General features: G+C 34.4%; 3 protein-coding genes across 3 annotated transcripts; 2 read left to right on the forward strand and 1 right to left on the reverse strand.

Moving 5' to 3' along the window:
* The first annotated feature begins 596 nt into the window (after positions 1-596).
* Positions 597-1568, forward strand: LOC126682949 (protein OXIDATIVE STRESS 3-like). The gene is made up of 2 exons (XM_050378738.2): positions 597-746; positions 1125-1568. The coding sequence occupies exons 1-2, from the start codon at positions 682-684 to the stop codon at positions 1333-1335; spliced, it is 276 nt and encodes a 91-aa protein (XP_050234695.1). The 5' UTR covers positions 597-681; the 3' UTR covers positions 1336-1568.
* A 594-nt stretch (positions 1569-2162) lies between these two features.
* On the reverse strand, positions 2163-8062 carry LOC126681863 (SUMO-activating enzyme subunit 2). Its single transcript, XM_050377416.2, has 11 exons — positions 7863-8062; positions 7688-7777; positions 6259-6342; positions 5952-6170; positions 5568-5669; positions 4594-5052; positions 4238-4467; positions 3897-3990; positions 3637-3819; positions 3431-3528; positions 2163-2633 (listed from the first exon to the last, which is right to left on the reverse strand). The coding sequence occupies exons 1-11, from the start codon at positions 7893-7895 to the stop codon at positions 2342-2344; spliced, it is 1884 nt and encodes a 627-aa protein (XP_050233373.1). The 5' UTR covers positions 7896-8062; the 3' UTR covers positions 2163-2341.
* Positions 8063-9928: 1866 nt separating this feature from the next.
* On the forward strand, positions 9929-15659 carry LOC126681860 (protein CHROMATIN REMODELING 35-like). Its single transcript, XM_050377414.1, has 7 exons — positions 9929-10084; positions 10178-10241; positions 10429-10934; positions 11145-11363; positions 12044-12202; positions 13540-15287; positions 15382-15659. The coding sequence occupies exons 2-7, from the start codon at positions 10190-10192 to the stop codon at positions 15383-15385; spliced, it is 2688 nt and encodes an 895-aa protein (XP_050233371.1). The 5' UTR covers positions 9929-10084; positions 10178-10189; the 3' UTR covers positions 15386-15659.
* Positions 15660-16269: the final 610 nt, after the last annotated feature.

The raw sequence follows: 16269 nt of genomic DNA on the forward strand, positions 1-16269 counted from the left end.
ATTATTAATCATTTTTTTGTTTTTACAAATGCTTAAAGAATAAAGTATAAATTCACATGAACTTTTAGCCAAGATAAGAATGAATTAGCTTTAAATGAACTACCATATAGATTATAATATGTATTGTTAAAAAGTTCCTTAAAAAATATAACAATGTATTGTTAAAAAGTTAGCCAAAAAATGAATGCATGATTGAGCTCATCATTAGGTTGGATATTCGTCCGGTTCAGTCTGCTTCCTAGACTAAACTTGGACATTCTTTTACGAAGGCCAGCTCATATCTGAATTCATGTAAAGCCCGTTTTTTAATGTGCAGGATTGAATTTTTAGTCAGTTTTATGTAGTTCTAATAAAATATGATCCAAACTCGTATAAATTTAACATATAAGAAGGTTTTGAGCGATAATTATTAAATTTGAACCGGATTCAGGTCCGAGTCCGTTTAAACCCGGCCCATGAAAAGGTATAATGCATAAATAGGTAAGAGCCAAAGTGAGATGATGCTTGAAAAAAGAGGCAAAGAGAAAGAATAGATAAGAACATATTAAGAATGGATGACTATTTGATTTTAGAGGCTGCTAACCAACCCACTTTTATAGAAGCTCCTCTAATTTTTTTATTATATATCTTTTCTTGCATAAAATTAAAACTCATTTGCAAAATACTCAACTTTCTATCAAGATGGAGAATTCATCTGAATCAATGATATTCGACATGGAAATGCTGCGAAATAATCTCCCTAAAAAGTAAGCATCAATTCATTTTTTTAATAGATGATCTTGGAAATAAGTATTTCTTTCGTGTCATTTACGTATAAATTCACCTAACTTTACGCTTTTATAATTTGATTACATTTTTAAAAGTCGGTAGCTATATACACAACAACTACTATTTTTTTGACAAATTGATAACCAATTAAAAATTACGTAAATGCCAAATTTTCAGAACAATACTTTTTGATGTGAACATGGTCTTACATTATTTTCAATTCGTATATCGAGTTACCAAAAAATAATAATTTATCAACTTTTCAAAAGTGATTAAATACAAAAAGAAATTATGGGAGTTAATTAAACTTTTCGAATAAAGATAAATTATGGGTGTTAATTGAACTTTTTGATCAGGAGAGGATTGTCAAGGTATTATTCAGGAAAATCAAGATCATTTACGTGCATGGCAGATGTTCATTGTCTTGAAGATTTAAAGAAGAAAGAAAATCCTGATGCAAAGAAAAGGAAAAAATATTCTGACAAGAAGGATTTTCTTGTTCCTCCACATCCATGTCGAAGGGTTTCTAGTACAACCCATTGTGCTTCACTTTATGCTGGTGTGTAATTATTCAACCTCCTTGCTTCTTAGACAAGATAACAGTTTTCTATCCCCGACGAACGCAGCCGTAACTATAACGGCAATAAGATAGCGAAAACCGGGGATTACTACACATGAACATATTATAAGATGAGTTGATAACTTTTTCTTTTTTGTATTTACAATTTTGCAATCACCATGTAATGAATAGTGTTGTGTATAATTAAATATTGTATATAATTAGTTTGTTTATTCTCAAATTATGAATTTGTTCCAAAATTATGAACCGAAAGGAGGTCAAAATGACCGCATAAACGATAAAATTCCTACATAAATTCAATTCATTACTTAGATTATGAACCCTAAAATTCAACTCACCAATATCAAATACCATATATATGCTTAAAGATTCATAATCCTACACTACTAAATGAATTCAAACACACATTTAAGAACATAAAACAGCAAGCAAAGGGTCATCGTAATTTCTAATCACGTTTTCTATTTTTAAGTCAACTAACCTTTAACCCGATTTGAGGGTTGATTAATCTAAAAATAAAAAATATTATCACTAATTGATTAAAATGACTAAATTTAAATTAATCGACCTTGACACATAAATTCAGGAACCGCAATGGCCTTTTATTCCATAGAACTCCTGAATAAGAAACCATGATATGAGCATGCATCTTCTTTGAATGTTATGAAGTTGCTTTTAAATGTTATGAACACATGGTTTGACAAATGATACAACTTTGAATAAATTCCTAGCATAATTTAACATTTACCCGTGTTACAAAAAAATCTACAGTTAATTTTAGCTGCACGCGTAAACCACAAAAGGGAAATGGAGATGCAAAAACTAGTATTTACTCCATCAAAACACTAAATAAGCTGCAACCTAGTAACATGTATGACCACCAAAGAATCACCATTTTCTCCCTAATGATACAAAATTAGGATGTAAGAAGCCCTAACAAAGTTAAAAAGTAAAACCTATTGTAGCCTCTTCTTGCTGCTAACTGTACCCTATTTAATCGAGCATCACAAGGTCATCGTCGTCGTCGTCGAGCTTTTGGACTTTATTGTGATCAGTAGTCGTATCCAGAGTGGCGTCTGTTGATAGGTCTGGCTGTTTTCTCTTCTTCCCAGAAATTTCGGTCCCTTCTGAGATTCTATCCGACTGGTCATCCACCGTTGGACCAGAACTTGATGTGCTCCCGCCGTTTCCGACAGAGATGTTACCGTTCTTATCCTCGGAAGGAACTTGTGTCCATCCAGAGAGAACCATTCCCTCGGGTTCTTTCTCCTCGTCAAATTCGTCTCTGTAAACAACAGTGCTAAACCTCAGTTGCTATTAGTAATGTCAGGATATGGAATTCCAAACATCAAATCTCAGTTGCTATTATAATGTCATTTTTGACTTAATAGTGGTTTCTCTAATGACCATGCACCCTAAAACACAAGCATATTTATAAGTGCAACTTGAATGCCATTTTTTCAAAAACAATTGAAGGACACTCCACTGCTTGTGGCTTCTTCATCAGATACAACTTAATGTAAAAAACCATAAACATAAATCCTCAACACTCTTTGCCTATGTTAATGCCAAAATCCAGGTGATAAATTCACCTTACATATTAGAAAGAAAGGCTAATTCTATTTTAAATGAAAAAAGACCAACATGGACGAGTCAAATTAGAGAGCAAACAAATTCCAGGGCAAGATCAATTCATTCTTTCTTGATTTGGAATTTGGATAAATATAAAAGAATACTTGGGGACATTTTTAACCCATACATGCACTTGATATCATGTAATCTAATCATCAGAAAACCAATGTAATTTAAGAGGGTAAGCTTAACGATAATAAGTGGGTAAGAAAAAGCAATTAAGTGGTCAGCAAGTCAAAATGCAGCAACAATAAAGTCCATAAATTGCACATGCATGTTCTGCAACTTCAAGTGCAAGTCAAAGAAGATGAAAGAAGAAACAGCATAATGCAAAGCTGTTCATGGAGGACACCCTCGTCAATGAATTATAAAAAGATCGAGCAAAAGCAACCTTTCTCCAGCAAGATATGAGAAGTATGAATGACTAATATCCATAAGAAAGGAACCAACCTATGCTTGATATAAATACTGCAAGTGAACTCTTGTTGAAGATCTTCTACTGTCAGTGTTGACCCACCAGTAACTGAAGAAGGAAGCTCTGACAGTACCTGATAGTGAATGATGAAAAAATAAAAGGTTGGAATTAATTTTTTAGAAAAGCCATATTGCTTGCACTTCTATCGACCTAATATTCAGCAGCTAAATGTCAGATATACCTTTTCAAGGTTAGCAGCATAATTTGCCACCATAGCTTCGTCAAGATCATCACCAACTTCATATAGAAGAGCTGAACCGTGCATAATTATTGGAAAATTCATGCCAAGCTTGGCTTTGACTATCTTCTCAACAAAATCCCGCAGCTTTGACCGCCGTGTATTTATCTCCAGCGATAGTGGTGACTGTAACCATGACAAGCAGAAACCGAAAAATCAGAACACAAATAATGAGAGTTGAAGGAGTAAAAATTTAGATCTACCTCAGAACAAACATAGCATGACTTGTTAGGCGCACAAGGTTCCACGGGCAGAAGAAACATCTTTTTAGTTATATGTTCTACACAATACGTCATCCTGCAAGGATGTTCAGATAAAGATTAAAAGCTGCCAACATAGTCCTAGGTAATATTTCAGAATTCATGTTATCATTACTAGAACCCACATGCCAGTAGCCTTCCATGATATATGAGAACTAAAAAGAAGGCAGGTCTATCTTCCAAAAACAAAAACAATCTTCAAGGGTGAAAAGGAAGAGGCCTCTAAATATATTTCGAAAATGGACAACCAAGTTTATATCGAGAAAATGTGAATTGAGCCACACCTGAAATTGTCAGAATCCTTGTCCAACACCTTGATTGCTTCAATAACAATTAAACCAGCTATAACAGCATTAGTTGTCGCAACAGCATGCACAATATTTCCAGCAATACCCTTAGCTTCAAAAAGGCTATGCAAAGGAATCCCAAACGAAGCAGCTCGAATATTTGCAGCAGCTGTAACAAGTTCTACTGCTAACTGATCATCTTTATCAAAACTCAGGTTTCCAATGTCCTGTTATGGAAAGGCGAACAATAAAAAAAAAAGGTTCATTGCTCATTATTGGTAAAACTAAACGAAACCATTACACAGTTCAAAGAATTTATCAATCACTTCTTTAAAAATAAGAGATCGGCACACCTTTTCTCTGCTGACAAAAAATAATTTCAACGCCTCAAAGAAAACTTTAGAATTTTCTGAAAGGCTCCATATGTCCTGCGGATTCTTCAAACCCAAAGATGCCATGGCAGACACTGATGAAAGGTCATCATCAGTGGAACTTTTATCAAGATTGCCATTTTGCTTGCTTGGTTTGTCAGAAAGAACATCCCTACTGTATATTGGCCTTGGCCTATTGCGATTTTTCCAAGTCTCTTCATTAGACAAAGCTACCTCAATGTTGTAACCAAAAACGTGATCATAAATTCTCCTTCCATATTGTTCAATGTCCTCATTTTTTCTTCGTTCAAATACATCCTCTGAATGTTCTGAAGAGTTAGAAGCTTCACTAGACCGCACATTTAAATCATTTTCCTGATTCTTGTCTCCAAATAGCTTTGCAAAAAGCAGGTCCTTTGCCCAAACGATACAGTGAACAAACTACAGCATTAAACAATGACCACAAATCAAAAACATTGGCATTTTTTCTTGCTAATCAAAGGAAGAATAAACATCAAAAGAAAACAAATATCCTCTTATCACTCGCTCATTTGTTTTCCATGCTGAAAAGATATTATAAAACACAATCTGTCGGTCAATTGTGAAGGTGAACGTCATCAACTATAAGCCACCAGTCTACTACCTATCAGCTCTGTCCAAGCCCCAAAAAATTCTAGCAAATTATAAAGCCCACTTAGGGGTGTTTACTGTATAGTAATTCATTTTGTCATTTTGAGTTACTGGCTCTTAAGAATCAAAATTGATGTAGGTAGACCTCTAGGGTATAATATGATAGCTGTTGAGAACAGCAGGCCAAACAAACCCAAGAGAGAACTGAGAAGACACCTCCTTCCACCCTGTCCCCAACAACTATCACAATAATAATATCAAAGATAATAATAACAATAGTAAAGAGAGAATACAGATGCAAGAAGAGAACTTTGACAGCTACGTACCTTGGATGGAGTACTAGTAATCGTACAGACAGGATAGGACTTTGGAGCAGGTTTAGGCTGACATTCATAGCACTCTGTTTTCCCCTTCACATGCACTGTGACCTGATTAATATAAGCAAAAGGGAAAAAAATCATCAAAATCATTATAAGAACCCACAATGCACCCGGATAATATGCTTACAAACACAAAAACCTTCGTAAATGTGTCTTTGTGTTGAGACATCGCAAAGAATGTAATTTAGCTATATCAACTCAACTGAAACAAGAAGAATCAATTATTTCATTTTTAATTAAAAAATCACAACTTGTTCATAATCTTAAGCTATCTGTCAAATAACCAGTCAACCACTTCGTGAATTCTCAATAAAAGATTACAAGGATCACCTGTCCAAGGAATCCAGTAGTCCCACTCTCAACCAAAGGAACTTCAGCTGCCAAGGAAAGGCGGTTCACATGTCGTCTTGCGTCTAAGTTGTCAAGACCATTCAGAACAACACTAAATTGCTTGAAAAAATCCACATTGAATTCAGAATCCTTTACATTTGCATGGTATGGTGTAATTTTTATGTGAGGCTTAAATCTTAACACAGCATCCCGAGCAACCTGGTCAAGTATTGATCAGAAAAATTAAAAGCTGTTAAGTTAAAAACTGCCTAGCATCAAAGAAGTAAATGCTGATGAATACACTTACTTTGGCCTTCGACTGGCCGACATGTGATTTCCGAAACAAAAACTGCCTGTTAAGGTTGCTGACTTCTATTGTGTCCATGTCAATCTGCAGATGGATACAAGTTAACAAATTAATGACTACAGCAAAAGATCAAGGGTGTAGAAATAAAGTAATAGAGTAAATGCACAATGCATTCCACATTTTGATGCCAAATCATTCTGCCTTACTCAAGACTACAATTTTTAAGTTAATTGATTAATAAGAAATTCATGCATAGGGCATAAGCCTGCAGATTTTTGGCCCACATAATCTGGTATCTTTGAGAAGAATCATAACCTCATAAAAAATAACCATTTTTCCCTGCTTCCTCTTATTTTGACGTTTTCCTTTTAAAAAAAACTCAGTTGCTGATGATTTAAGACATTACAAAGCCTGTAGCCAAAATATACAAGGGCCATGAGCGTCTCATTCAGTTAGGCACCATTCAGGTCAACAAAAATAGAGCACGCCAAGCTGAAGCCCTCACCTCCAAGTACAACTTCTTCATTGACAATAGTTGTCCAAGTAGATATTTCTTCCAATTAGAAAGATAGGAACTACAAGTTATCAAAGTAGATAAAAGTCATTTGCCGGTTCATGCAAACGTGTAACTGGTTTTTCCTTTTCTACTTCCCTTCTCTTCTCTTATAAAAGCAATGGGGAAAGTAAACCTCTTAGTTACTACATCAAGAGAAATATTCTAGTACTCACTTCACTGCCACCATTAATTAACACGCAACTGGCTAAAACCACTTCCACCACTATATTCGATGCAAACAAAACTCCGAACAGTCCAGTGGCTCTCACTTGTAAGGACATATAGCTATCACTGATTGCTGTCATTTCCCTATTTTCTTTAGACCTCCTTAAACACCTCCTTTGCTAACATATTATTACTATCTCCAAGCTACGGACCACCTGTATAGAAAACCGCCTCAGCACCTAACTGTGGCCTCAAATCCTTCAACCTTCACATCTCACATAGAACCAACCGCCCAGCACACCATAAGCAAAACCCTTTGCTGACAGAAACCCTAATCACAACTGCCATCACCAACTCACTTGTAACCCATGCCAAAGTATTACATTGGAAAAAATCACCAACCGTAAACATTTCGGGTTTTTTTATTTCTCATAAACTTATATGCAATTTATGGTTAACCATGAAAAGTTCAACAGCACTGTTGTTCCCAAGAGTATGTGAGACCAAATTACTTTATTCAAAAAATTAAGCAAGCAGAATAAACAAAAACCTAAAATTCTCACAAAAACTAATTCCAATTTGAAAGCTACGAAACTGAAAAACTTACAATAAAAACCGCAAATCATACGATTCAATCAATTTAAAACCCTAAAAACACAAAAAAAAATCAACAAACAAAAAAGACAATAAAAAAAAGAAATCACTCACAATATGAATATCTTGAAAGCCAGAGAGAGCCAGCGTCTTCAAAAGCTCACACCCAATCCCACCGGCTCCCACCATTAAAACTTTCGCGCCCTATCAAAACAAAACAAAAACTCAATCAAAAACTCACCAAATAAACAAATAAACTGATAAAATCCAAAATTAGCTGTTAAATTACCTTTATTACAGATGCGTGCTGAAGAGAGGACATTTTTTTAGGAATTTTGAGAGAGAAGAGAAGAGAGAGAGACGGGGAAAAAATGAAGAGGGAGAAGTTGAAGTGTGTTGAGTTTATTTAACTGGTGAAGCTGATGCACACGGCGGATCGAACTCGGGACGTGAACAAGTGGAGAGAATCTCGAATTGATGTGAAAAGGGCGGCGGCTTAGCTATATAGTCGATTAAAATAATGAGCAACTGAAGCGCCAAATTATTGAGGGATTGTTTGATTTGGCCCCTCAACTTTTTTAGGGGATCTAAGTTATGCCTTTTGGAAGATTATAAAAATAACCTTAATGTTTAATTAGAGATTATTACGAATCAAACTCTATCATATTTTTTTAATTTAAGTGATTTGCCCCCTAAATTTGTAAGTAGCGGAAAATTAATATATAAATTAGTTTTATGAATAAATTAGTCACGAACTTATTGATTATGGACATTCAACTCTATTTTATTGATTCACACCTCAATTTATAAACTAATTGTTCTTTAAGTTGTCAATTTCTCCTCCCTATTTATAAGTTGATTCACCTTTAAAGGTTATAAAACATGCGATTAGAAAGTTTATAATCGTAGCATACATTTTGTCTATAAAATTTGTCATGAATTTTATATGAAATTGTTTTACGTCTTTAATTTATACAAAAGCTGTCATGTTGCTTTTAAAATTGTTTTTAATTTACTATGTACATAAGTATTTACGATAATATATTGATTGAGATTTTTTAAAAGTTTTAATGGACATAGAGATAAAGTGTACTTAATTTAACGGCCACGTCTATCTCAAATGAGTAAAAATTATTCAAATGTATTTATGAGTTTAAGTTTAAAGTTATAATAAGACCGGTATGTTAATTTCAATTTAAAAATTTACTACTAACTATTAATCAAAGATTACTAACGTATCTACCAGTGAGTTATACTTATAGCATAAATAGAATAAACACTTGACATCGATATGCTAGATTGTAAATTCAATTCTTCCTACAAAACGTTATCTTTCTTTGAATATATAAAAAAAAGCCTAATACCTTAAAAAACTGACCTTAGAATCCTTTTTGATCCTACTCTGACGTTAAAAATTTATCAATTTTACATTATTTCGTATTTTATCGTTTCAATTGTACCCTTAAATATTATATTGACATCTTTTTCATTTGGAAAAAAAAATCAAAAACGTTCTCCATGTATAGCATATATTAATTGTACATATTTAAAATTTATTTAGATTTAATTAAATTAATTAATAATTTAAATTAGTTTTAATTTGATTATGATTTTTAATTAGTTTTCAAAAATAAAAAACTTATTTGTATTTTTTTGAATGGAAATAAATAATTTTAGCGTTAAACATGGTTAATTGAATGGTTTCATTATTTAATTAAAAAACTGACAAAAAATTATATTTTGGGGTACAATTAAAACGATGCAATGCGAAATAGATTAAACTTGACAAATTTTTAATGTCAGGGTAGGATCGAAAAGTGACTAAAAGGTCGGAGTTTTTTTATAACGTTAAGATTATAAAAAATACTAACATAGCTAAATTTTATCTCTATCGAAGAAAAAAATTATTTACCACCAATGAGCTATAACATTACCTCTTTTTTCACTTATTAAAAAAATATTTAATTTATTTTTTACGTGAGTAAATAAATTTATGCTCATAACCTCTGATTGTCCTCAAATTATAATTTGTCTGATTTAACTTCAAAAAATGCATATTAATTCTCTCTAACTCCGCTAATAACTAACAATAATATGTTTACTAACTTATTTATCAAAAATAAGAAAAGAAAAAAAAACATTTTAAGATGACACATAAATGTGGGACCCGATATTCCACACACCTTCTCGACGAGTGTACAATTTATTCCCATGTAAACTGGACTTGGCAGGAACAAAATAATCCCATGTAATCAAGCACACTTTCACATTCCGCACCTCGACGCTCTCAGCCCTTCGTTATACATTTCATTGGACCCCACCAATACAAACCCATTTAAATTCCGCCACGTCACAACATTATATTTCCAAAGCTTCTCTATACCTCAGAACTCCCCTCTTTCACTTGAGAGTGTCAACCTAGAGAAAAAAATAAGCGTAAATTTTTAATCAAAATTAGCAAATGTAAATCATCAGCACTGATTTTAGGGTTTCAAATTGCTGTTTACAGTGGTAAGTTACAGTTATGGCGTATCTGATTTTGTTCCGGTTTGTTTGTTCGGTTTGATCGGTGAGCTGACCGTTTGATTTTTTTTTTATTTTCAGGTTTATTTAAAAATGGACGCTGTTCCTATTATGATTCTGCCTCAGAATCGCACTCCTCCTGATGGTACTCTCTCTAATCTGATAATCTCTACCATTTTGTTTTACATATTGTTATTTAATTTCACTAGACGAAGAATTTCTGATTTTTTTTTTTAAATTTTTTAGTGTAGTTTTGTTGAATTTAGGGCTCAGTATGGATTTGTTGTGTGATTTATTGTAATTGTGGCTGTGTTTGTGTTCTGTAATAACAGAGTCGTATTCGCGAGAGCGTAAACGGATAAAACTGTCTAATAATGGAGAGGAATTTAGTAGTTCATTAATTAACAGTGGAACTAGGGAAAACAACAAGTTAAAGGCGACTTGTTCGAAAGCTGTTGATTATTCTGATCCATTGGCTATATCGAGTATGATCAGTAAATTAGATTCTGGTAAATATGGAAGTGTTACGAAAGACATAGAAGCTCTCATTGCTCGAAAATTTCTTGTGCTTTCGCCCTATCTTAAGAAGCATCCTATACTTTCTGGTGTCTTATTTGATGGGAAAAAGACATCAACTGAAGAAGAGGGTTCTAAGGCGCAGCCGGATTTCATTGATTTGGAGGATGATAATGCTGTAACTTGTCGTCCAGCTATAGCTAACCAGCCTGTTGTGATTTTGGATTCGGATGACGAAGATGATGTAGACTGCAGGCCAACTCATCCATTCCAAGATATTTTCTTGCCGAGGCCTGCACCGCAACTTCTCATGAATACACCAGTAAGTTTCTTTTAGCTTTGCGGTCCTGAAGTTGCATATAACAATAAAAATACGATGGCATTTATGCTAGCGATTAATGTATGCATAGATATTGATCTGTGTTACTCCCTCTCTGTTCTTGTTGGATTAGGTTAATATTTGATATGTGCAATTATTTTATTTTTTAACTGCACTAAGAGCTGTTTGGATTGGTTTGATTGCTATATACAGGTTAGGGTTAGGATTCATGGGAACAGCCATCAAAATATGATACTGCCAAATGAAATTGATATGAAGAGTGAGAAAAGTCTGCCAAATGAAATTGATATGAAGAGTGAGAAAGGTGTTTATGTTGGTGTAGAGGAGGATGATGACTGTAAATCTGAGCCTGAAGATGATGGTCTTGGAGATATTTGGAATGAAATGTCGGTAGCAATGGAATCTTCTAAGGTATTTATTTCTTCAAAACAAAAGCATAAGGTTTAAAGGAATATATATTTACGTAAAGCCATTCTTTCGGATCATTATGGTTAAGAAGATCGCACTCAGTTTCAGTGATTTAACAAAGATTAAACATCTCTGGTTTTCTTTAAAAAATGATTAGTTATTCTATAAAGTTTTTCAATCATTTTAGACTTGGAAACGCTCTGATCTTCTACACTTTCTATTCTTTCTAAATATTTTTTAGGTATAGGGGTAAGGTAAGGGTGGGTAGGAGATTCATGATTTTTTATCTGGATTTCTCTTTTTTTCTCAAGTAAAAAGAGATACTTTAGCTGATCATGAATGTAAGTACGACTAGTGTCGAGTTAGTTGTGGTAGAAGAAACATAATAAATTAAACTACTGCTTCTGGTGGTTAAAAATTGTAAAAAGTGATTAAGGTATGCAGAGATTAGCTTTACACTTTTGACCATTTTTATTTCAAAAGCCCTTTTCATGTATATTATTTTGTCATTCACGGCAATTAAAGGGCATAGAATTCATACCTACTTTGGCAATTTACATTATTTGCTTGTTTAATATTCATTCTAGTTTCATTTTTTAATTTGCACTAGTAATTTTAGTATTTCTTTGAAAATATTCCTCGCCATGCTTTTAAATTGCATAGTTATTCTACTGGTCTGGTAGGATGTTGCTGAGAATCCTGCATCAGATGAACACTCGCAAGAAGATGAAGACTATTGTGATCACTCTTTTGTGCTGAAGGATGATATTGGTTATGTTTGTCGCATATGCGGGGTTATTAAGAGAGGAATTGAGACCATTATTGAGGTTCAGTATATCAAAGTAAGTCTATTACTTGTATTTTCCTTATAATTTTGGATACAGTTCTTCCTAATCACTTATCTAACTGAGTATTATTCTCACAATTGATTTTGAACTGTCTAGTAATATATATGTACTCACCGAGTGATGACATCAAAGATATGACCTGTTCTATATTGATTATGTCTGTGTTCAAAAAATTGTCTTGGTTAACGAGGCTTCATAAATATCTAGGACTTAGCAGGTAGCCTAGTGCATGTTTCTCCTGTTCATGCACAGAGCAATGAATAAACATAACTAATATTTCTTGGGGATAGAGAGGGGTTCTAGCAATTGGAATTTAGGTTGATGCTTCATAATGTCAAAATTCCAGGATGTCTAACCACTTAACAGATGCTTGGTTATCTTGCTGTGATCTTTAAACTAATTATCTTGGCCAGAAAATAAGCTTTGGGATTTCTCTATGAGCATGTTGAGATGTGCTTAGCAATGGAAACCTGTAGTTTTACTTGATGCATTGTGTAGCACTTCTAACAATGAGTAGAGTTTGCTAGAAAAAGAGTAGTCCTGCTGTGTGGAATTGCTCACTGGCAGTTGGAAATGGCAAAAAACAGTTCTAGCTATTTTTCACAGTAAAGGCACTGCAGAGTCCAAATTAATCTTCTTGCTTTACTTATTACACATGCTGATTTATAGTTTTGATCTCCATAAGTTATTTTTTGGTTTACTATGGTTTTTGTTGATGTATTATTACGTACTAGAATATTATCTCACTTGCCTGTTGATATGTGAACTTATAGATGTTCCTTTACCCGACACAACGACTGTTGGCAAAATATGAAAATCTTTTGAGAAAGAGCTAGCTTTATGGCATGGTCAAGATTAAGCAACAGTTACAACAACTTGAAAATGAAGTTTGTCATATAGGCCAGCTTTTGGCGTAGGATAGAAATCATGGATCAGCTGTCTATTAACATGACACAAGAGCAGTGTCACATTGCTAATCTTTGCCCAGCCAAGTGTTGAAAGCAAGCTAGCGAAATTTGGCATATTAGGTTATAGGATGGATTTGTTTTTTAACTCATCATCTTTGACTGTTCTTGCATTATCCCAATTCTAAACGAAATTTTAATTTATCATCCTTGATCATGGCAGCTACAACATAACCTGATTAAATTACTGTTTTTTCGAGTTGTTTCTTTTGTATTTTTCTTTATGCTTAACAAGTTCTGAGAGTGTTAAGTGTGTCATATCATTTGCTTATATTAATTAATTGGGATTTTGTTGTTTTAGTTAATTGCTGTTTGGCTGGATTTTTTTTAAAATTTCTGCCTGTGATCTTCTATTTCCTTAATCAGAAAAAGAGTATGCGGACATATGTATCTGAATCCAGAAATGCCAAGGACAGAGATTCAAACTCTATGGTTGGGGTTGAATTGTCTGCAGATGATATGACAGTAACTGACATCTCTGCTCATCCGAGGCACATGAAGCAGATGAAACCTCATCAAGTGGAAGGTTTCAATTTCCTTCGAAGTAACTTAGTGACAGATAATCCTGGAGGCTGTATTTTGGCCCATGCTCCTGGATCTGGGAAAACGTTCATGATCATCAGTTTCATGCAGAGTTTCCTAGCGAAATACCCACATGCTCGACCACTAGTTATACTTCCAAAAGGAATTTTGTCTACATGGAAAAAAGAGTTTCAAATATGGCAAGTTGAAAATCTTCCGCTGTATGATTTTTATAGCGCGAAAGCAGATAGTCGATTACAGCAACTGGAGATCTTGAAACAGTGGGTGGAGCACAAGAGCATTCTTTTCTTGGGCTACAAACAATTCTCCTCTATTGTTTGTGACGATTCAAACAATAAAGTTGCAGCTAATTGTCAAGAGATACTACTCAAGCGACCTTCAATACTAATTCTAGATGAAGGGCACACGCCAAGGAATGAGAACACTGATGTTTTACAATCCCTTGCTAAAGTGCAGACACCTCGAAAAGTTGTTCTTTCAGGAACCCTTTACCAAAATCATGTCAAGGAGGTATTCAATATACTGAATCTTGTTCGTCCAAAGTTTCTGAGGTTGGATATGTCTAGGGCTATTGTCAAGCGCATCATGAGCAAAGTACATATACAAGGTGTGAAGAAGAATCTCAAAACGGGGGAAACGGTATTTTATGACTTGGTAGAACACACAATACAGAAAGATCCTGATTTTAAAAGAAAAGTATCTGTCATACGGGACTTGCGTGAAATGACCAGCAAGGTCCTTCATTACTATAAAGGAGATTTCTTAGATGAGCTTCCTGGGCTGGTTGATTTCACTGTAGTGCTCAATCTTAGTTTAAAACAGAAGCATGAAGTTCAGAAGTTGAAGAAATTGGCTCGGAAATTCAAGAGAAGTTCTGTGGGCAGTGCCGTTTATCTTCACCCAAAGTTGAACACAGTCTCTGAGAATTGTACCTTGACTGATGACAAGATGGATGAGTTCTTAGAGAAATTAGATGTGAGAGATGGAGCCAAAGCTAAATTCTTCCTAAATATGATGAGCCTATGCGAGTCAGCTGGGGAAAAGTTACTGGTTTTCAGCCAGTACCTCCCACCATTGAAATTTTTGGAGAGACTAGTAGTGAAAGTGAAGGGTTGGGCTTTAGGAAAGGAGTTCTTTGTGATCTCAGGTGAATCAAGTTCTGATCAACGAGAGTGGTCCATGGAACGTTTCAATAAATCCACCGATGCCAAAGTTTTCTTTGGATCAATTAAGGCATGCGGAGAAGGAATATCTTTAGTTGGGGCATCGAGGATTATCATTTTAGATGTTCATCTGAATCCGTCAGTTACCCGCCAAGGAATAGGACGTGCTTTCCGACCAGGGCAAACGAAGAAAGTGTATGCTTACAGATTGGTTGCTGGGGATTCACCAGAAGAGGAAGATCATAGCACATGTTTTAGGAAAGAGGCTATTGCAAAGATGTGGTTCGAGTGGAATGAATATTGCGGTTATCAGGATTTTGAAGTCGAGAAAATCGAGTTGAAAGACTCTGGTGATTCCTTCTTAGAGAGTCCGCTAGTTAGGGAAGATATAAGGGAATTGTACAAAAGGTTAGCAGACTTCTATATTTGTTATAGTGATATCTTATTTACATCGCTCGGTTGCACTGCCCTTAAATTGTTTTCTTTTTCCTGCATTTTTCAGGTAGTTTCTGACTTGGGAGATCTGAAGCAGTATAAAAGGCGGCAACGGTTTGTTACTTGTTTTCTTGTCTTTGACCTTCATCGAGCCTGAAACTTGGTGGTTCTGTGGATGATCTTTTAGCATAATAGGATCTAGTTTGTTAATACCGTTACAGGTTCAGTTTAACCTGAATTTCTTGGTAGACTTTTCTGAAATATCTGTGCTTATCAGCCTTTTTTTTGTCTCTGTACAGGAAACATATGCATGAAAGATGTAAATTGCAGTTTTGATTTTTTTTCTTCCAAAGTGCACATATAATTCCATAGGCCGATTTTTGGGTGTTTCAAATTATAATAGACTTATTTCTATTTTAAAAGTTGGTTAATTAAATTAAGTTGATTATGGCTTTTAGATAATTAATGATTTTTGATAATCTTAACATTAGAAGCATGGTTCCTGTTCGACTGAGAATACGGAGGCCACTCTGATTTGATTATATTGGAAAACTTAGATTTTCGGTTCAACTTGTTTGAATCAGGAAAATCGCATAAAACTGCAAAACTGTAGGAGCTTGTTAAACATTAAAAACCAAACTTTAGTAGTACTAGATGAGAAAAGAAAGAGTAGAGACGGGTTTCACCTTTTTACATTGCTTAAAGCAACAATTATTTAGTTGGAATTATTTTATGTAATTGGTTGAACTGGTAGACAAACAAGGTTGAAGCGGTTGAATCTTAAACCGATGGTTTCTCAGGTGACATCACCGGCCACACCACCGGTCACAATTTAGAAACACTGATCAAGTAGTTTTATATGCTTTTCATGAGTTATTTTGAATCACTATCAATAAAGATGCTTTGGAATGGTGAATGCATCAATTATTTAATAAGGCTTTTGCGGACCGGAGGA

The sequence above is a fragment of the Mercurialis annua genome, linkage group LG5 (genome assembly GCF_937616625.2).
Source record: "Mercurialis annua linkage group LG5, ddMerAnnu1.2, whole genome shotgun sequence".
NCBI classification, from domain to species: Eukaryota; Viridiplantae; Streptophyta; class Magnoliopsida; order Malpighiales; family Euphorbiaceae; genus Mercurialis; species Mercurialis annua.

Bases quoted from the DNA above. Each gene is read 5' to 3' on its own strand.
- LOC126682949 (XM_050378738.2), top strand. From the start codon at position 682: ATGGAGAATTCATCTGAATCAATGATATTCGACATGGAAATGCTGCGA. The intron at 747-1,124 runs GTAAGCATCAAT...CTTTTTGATCAG, and splicing joins CGAAATAATCTCCCTAAAAA to GAGAGGATTGTCAAGGTATT.
- LOC126681863 (XM_050377416.2), bottom strand. From the start codon at position 7,895: ATGTCCTCTCTTCAGCACGCATCTGTAATAAAG. The intron at 6,171-6,258 runs GTAAGTGTATTC...ATACTTGACCAG, and splicing joins TCGGCCAGTCGAAGGCCAAA to GTTGCTCGGGATGCTGTGTT. The intron at 3,991-4,237 runs GTGTGGCTCAAT...ACATCCTTGCAG, and splicing joins AAGGATTCTGACAATTTCAG to GATGACGTATTGTGTAGAAC.
- LOC126681860 (XM_050377414.1), top strand. From the start codon at position 10,190: ATGGACGCTGTTCCTATTATGATTCTGCCTCAGAATCGCACTCCTCCT. The intron at 11,364-12,043 runs GTATTTATTTCT...CTGGTCTGGTAG, and splicing joins TAGCAATGGAATCTTCTAAG to GATGTTGCTGAGAATCCTGC. The intron at 12,203-13,539 runs GTAAGTCTATTA...TTCCTTAATCAG, and splicing joins TTGAGGTTCAGTATATCAAA to AAAAAGAGTATGCGGACATA.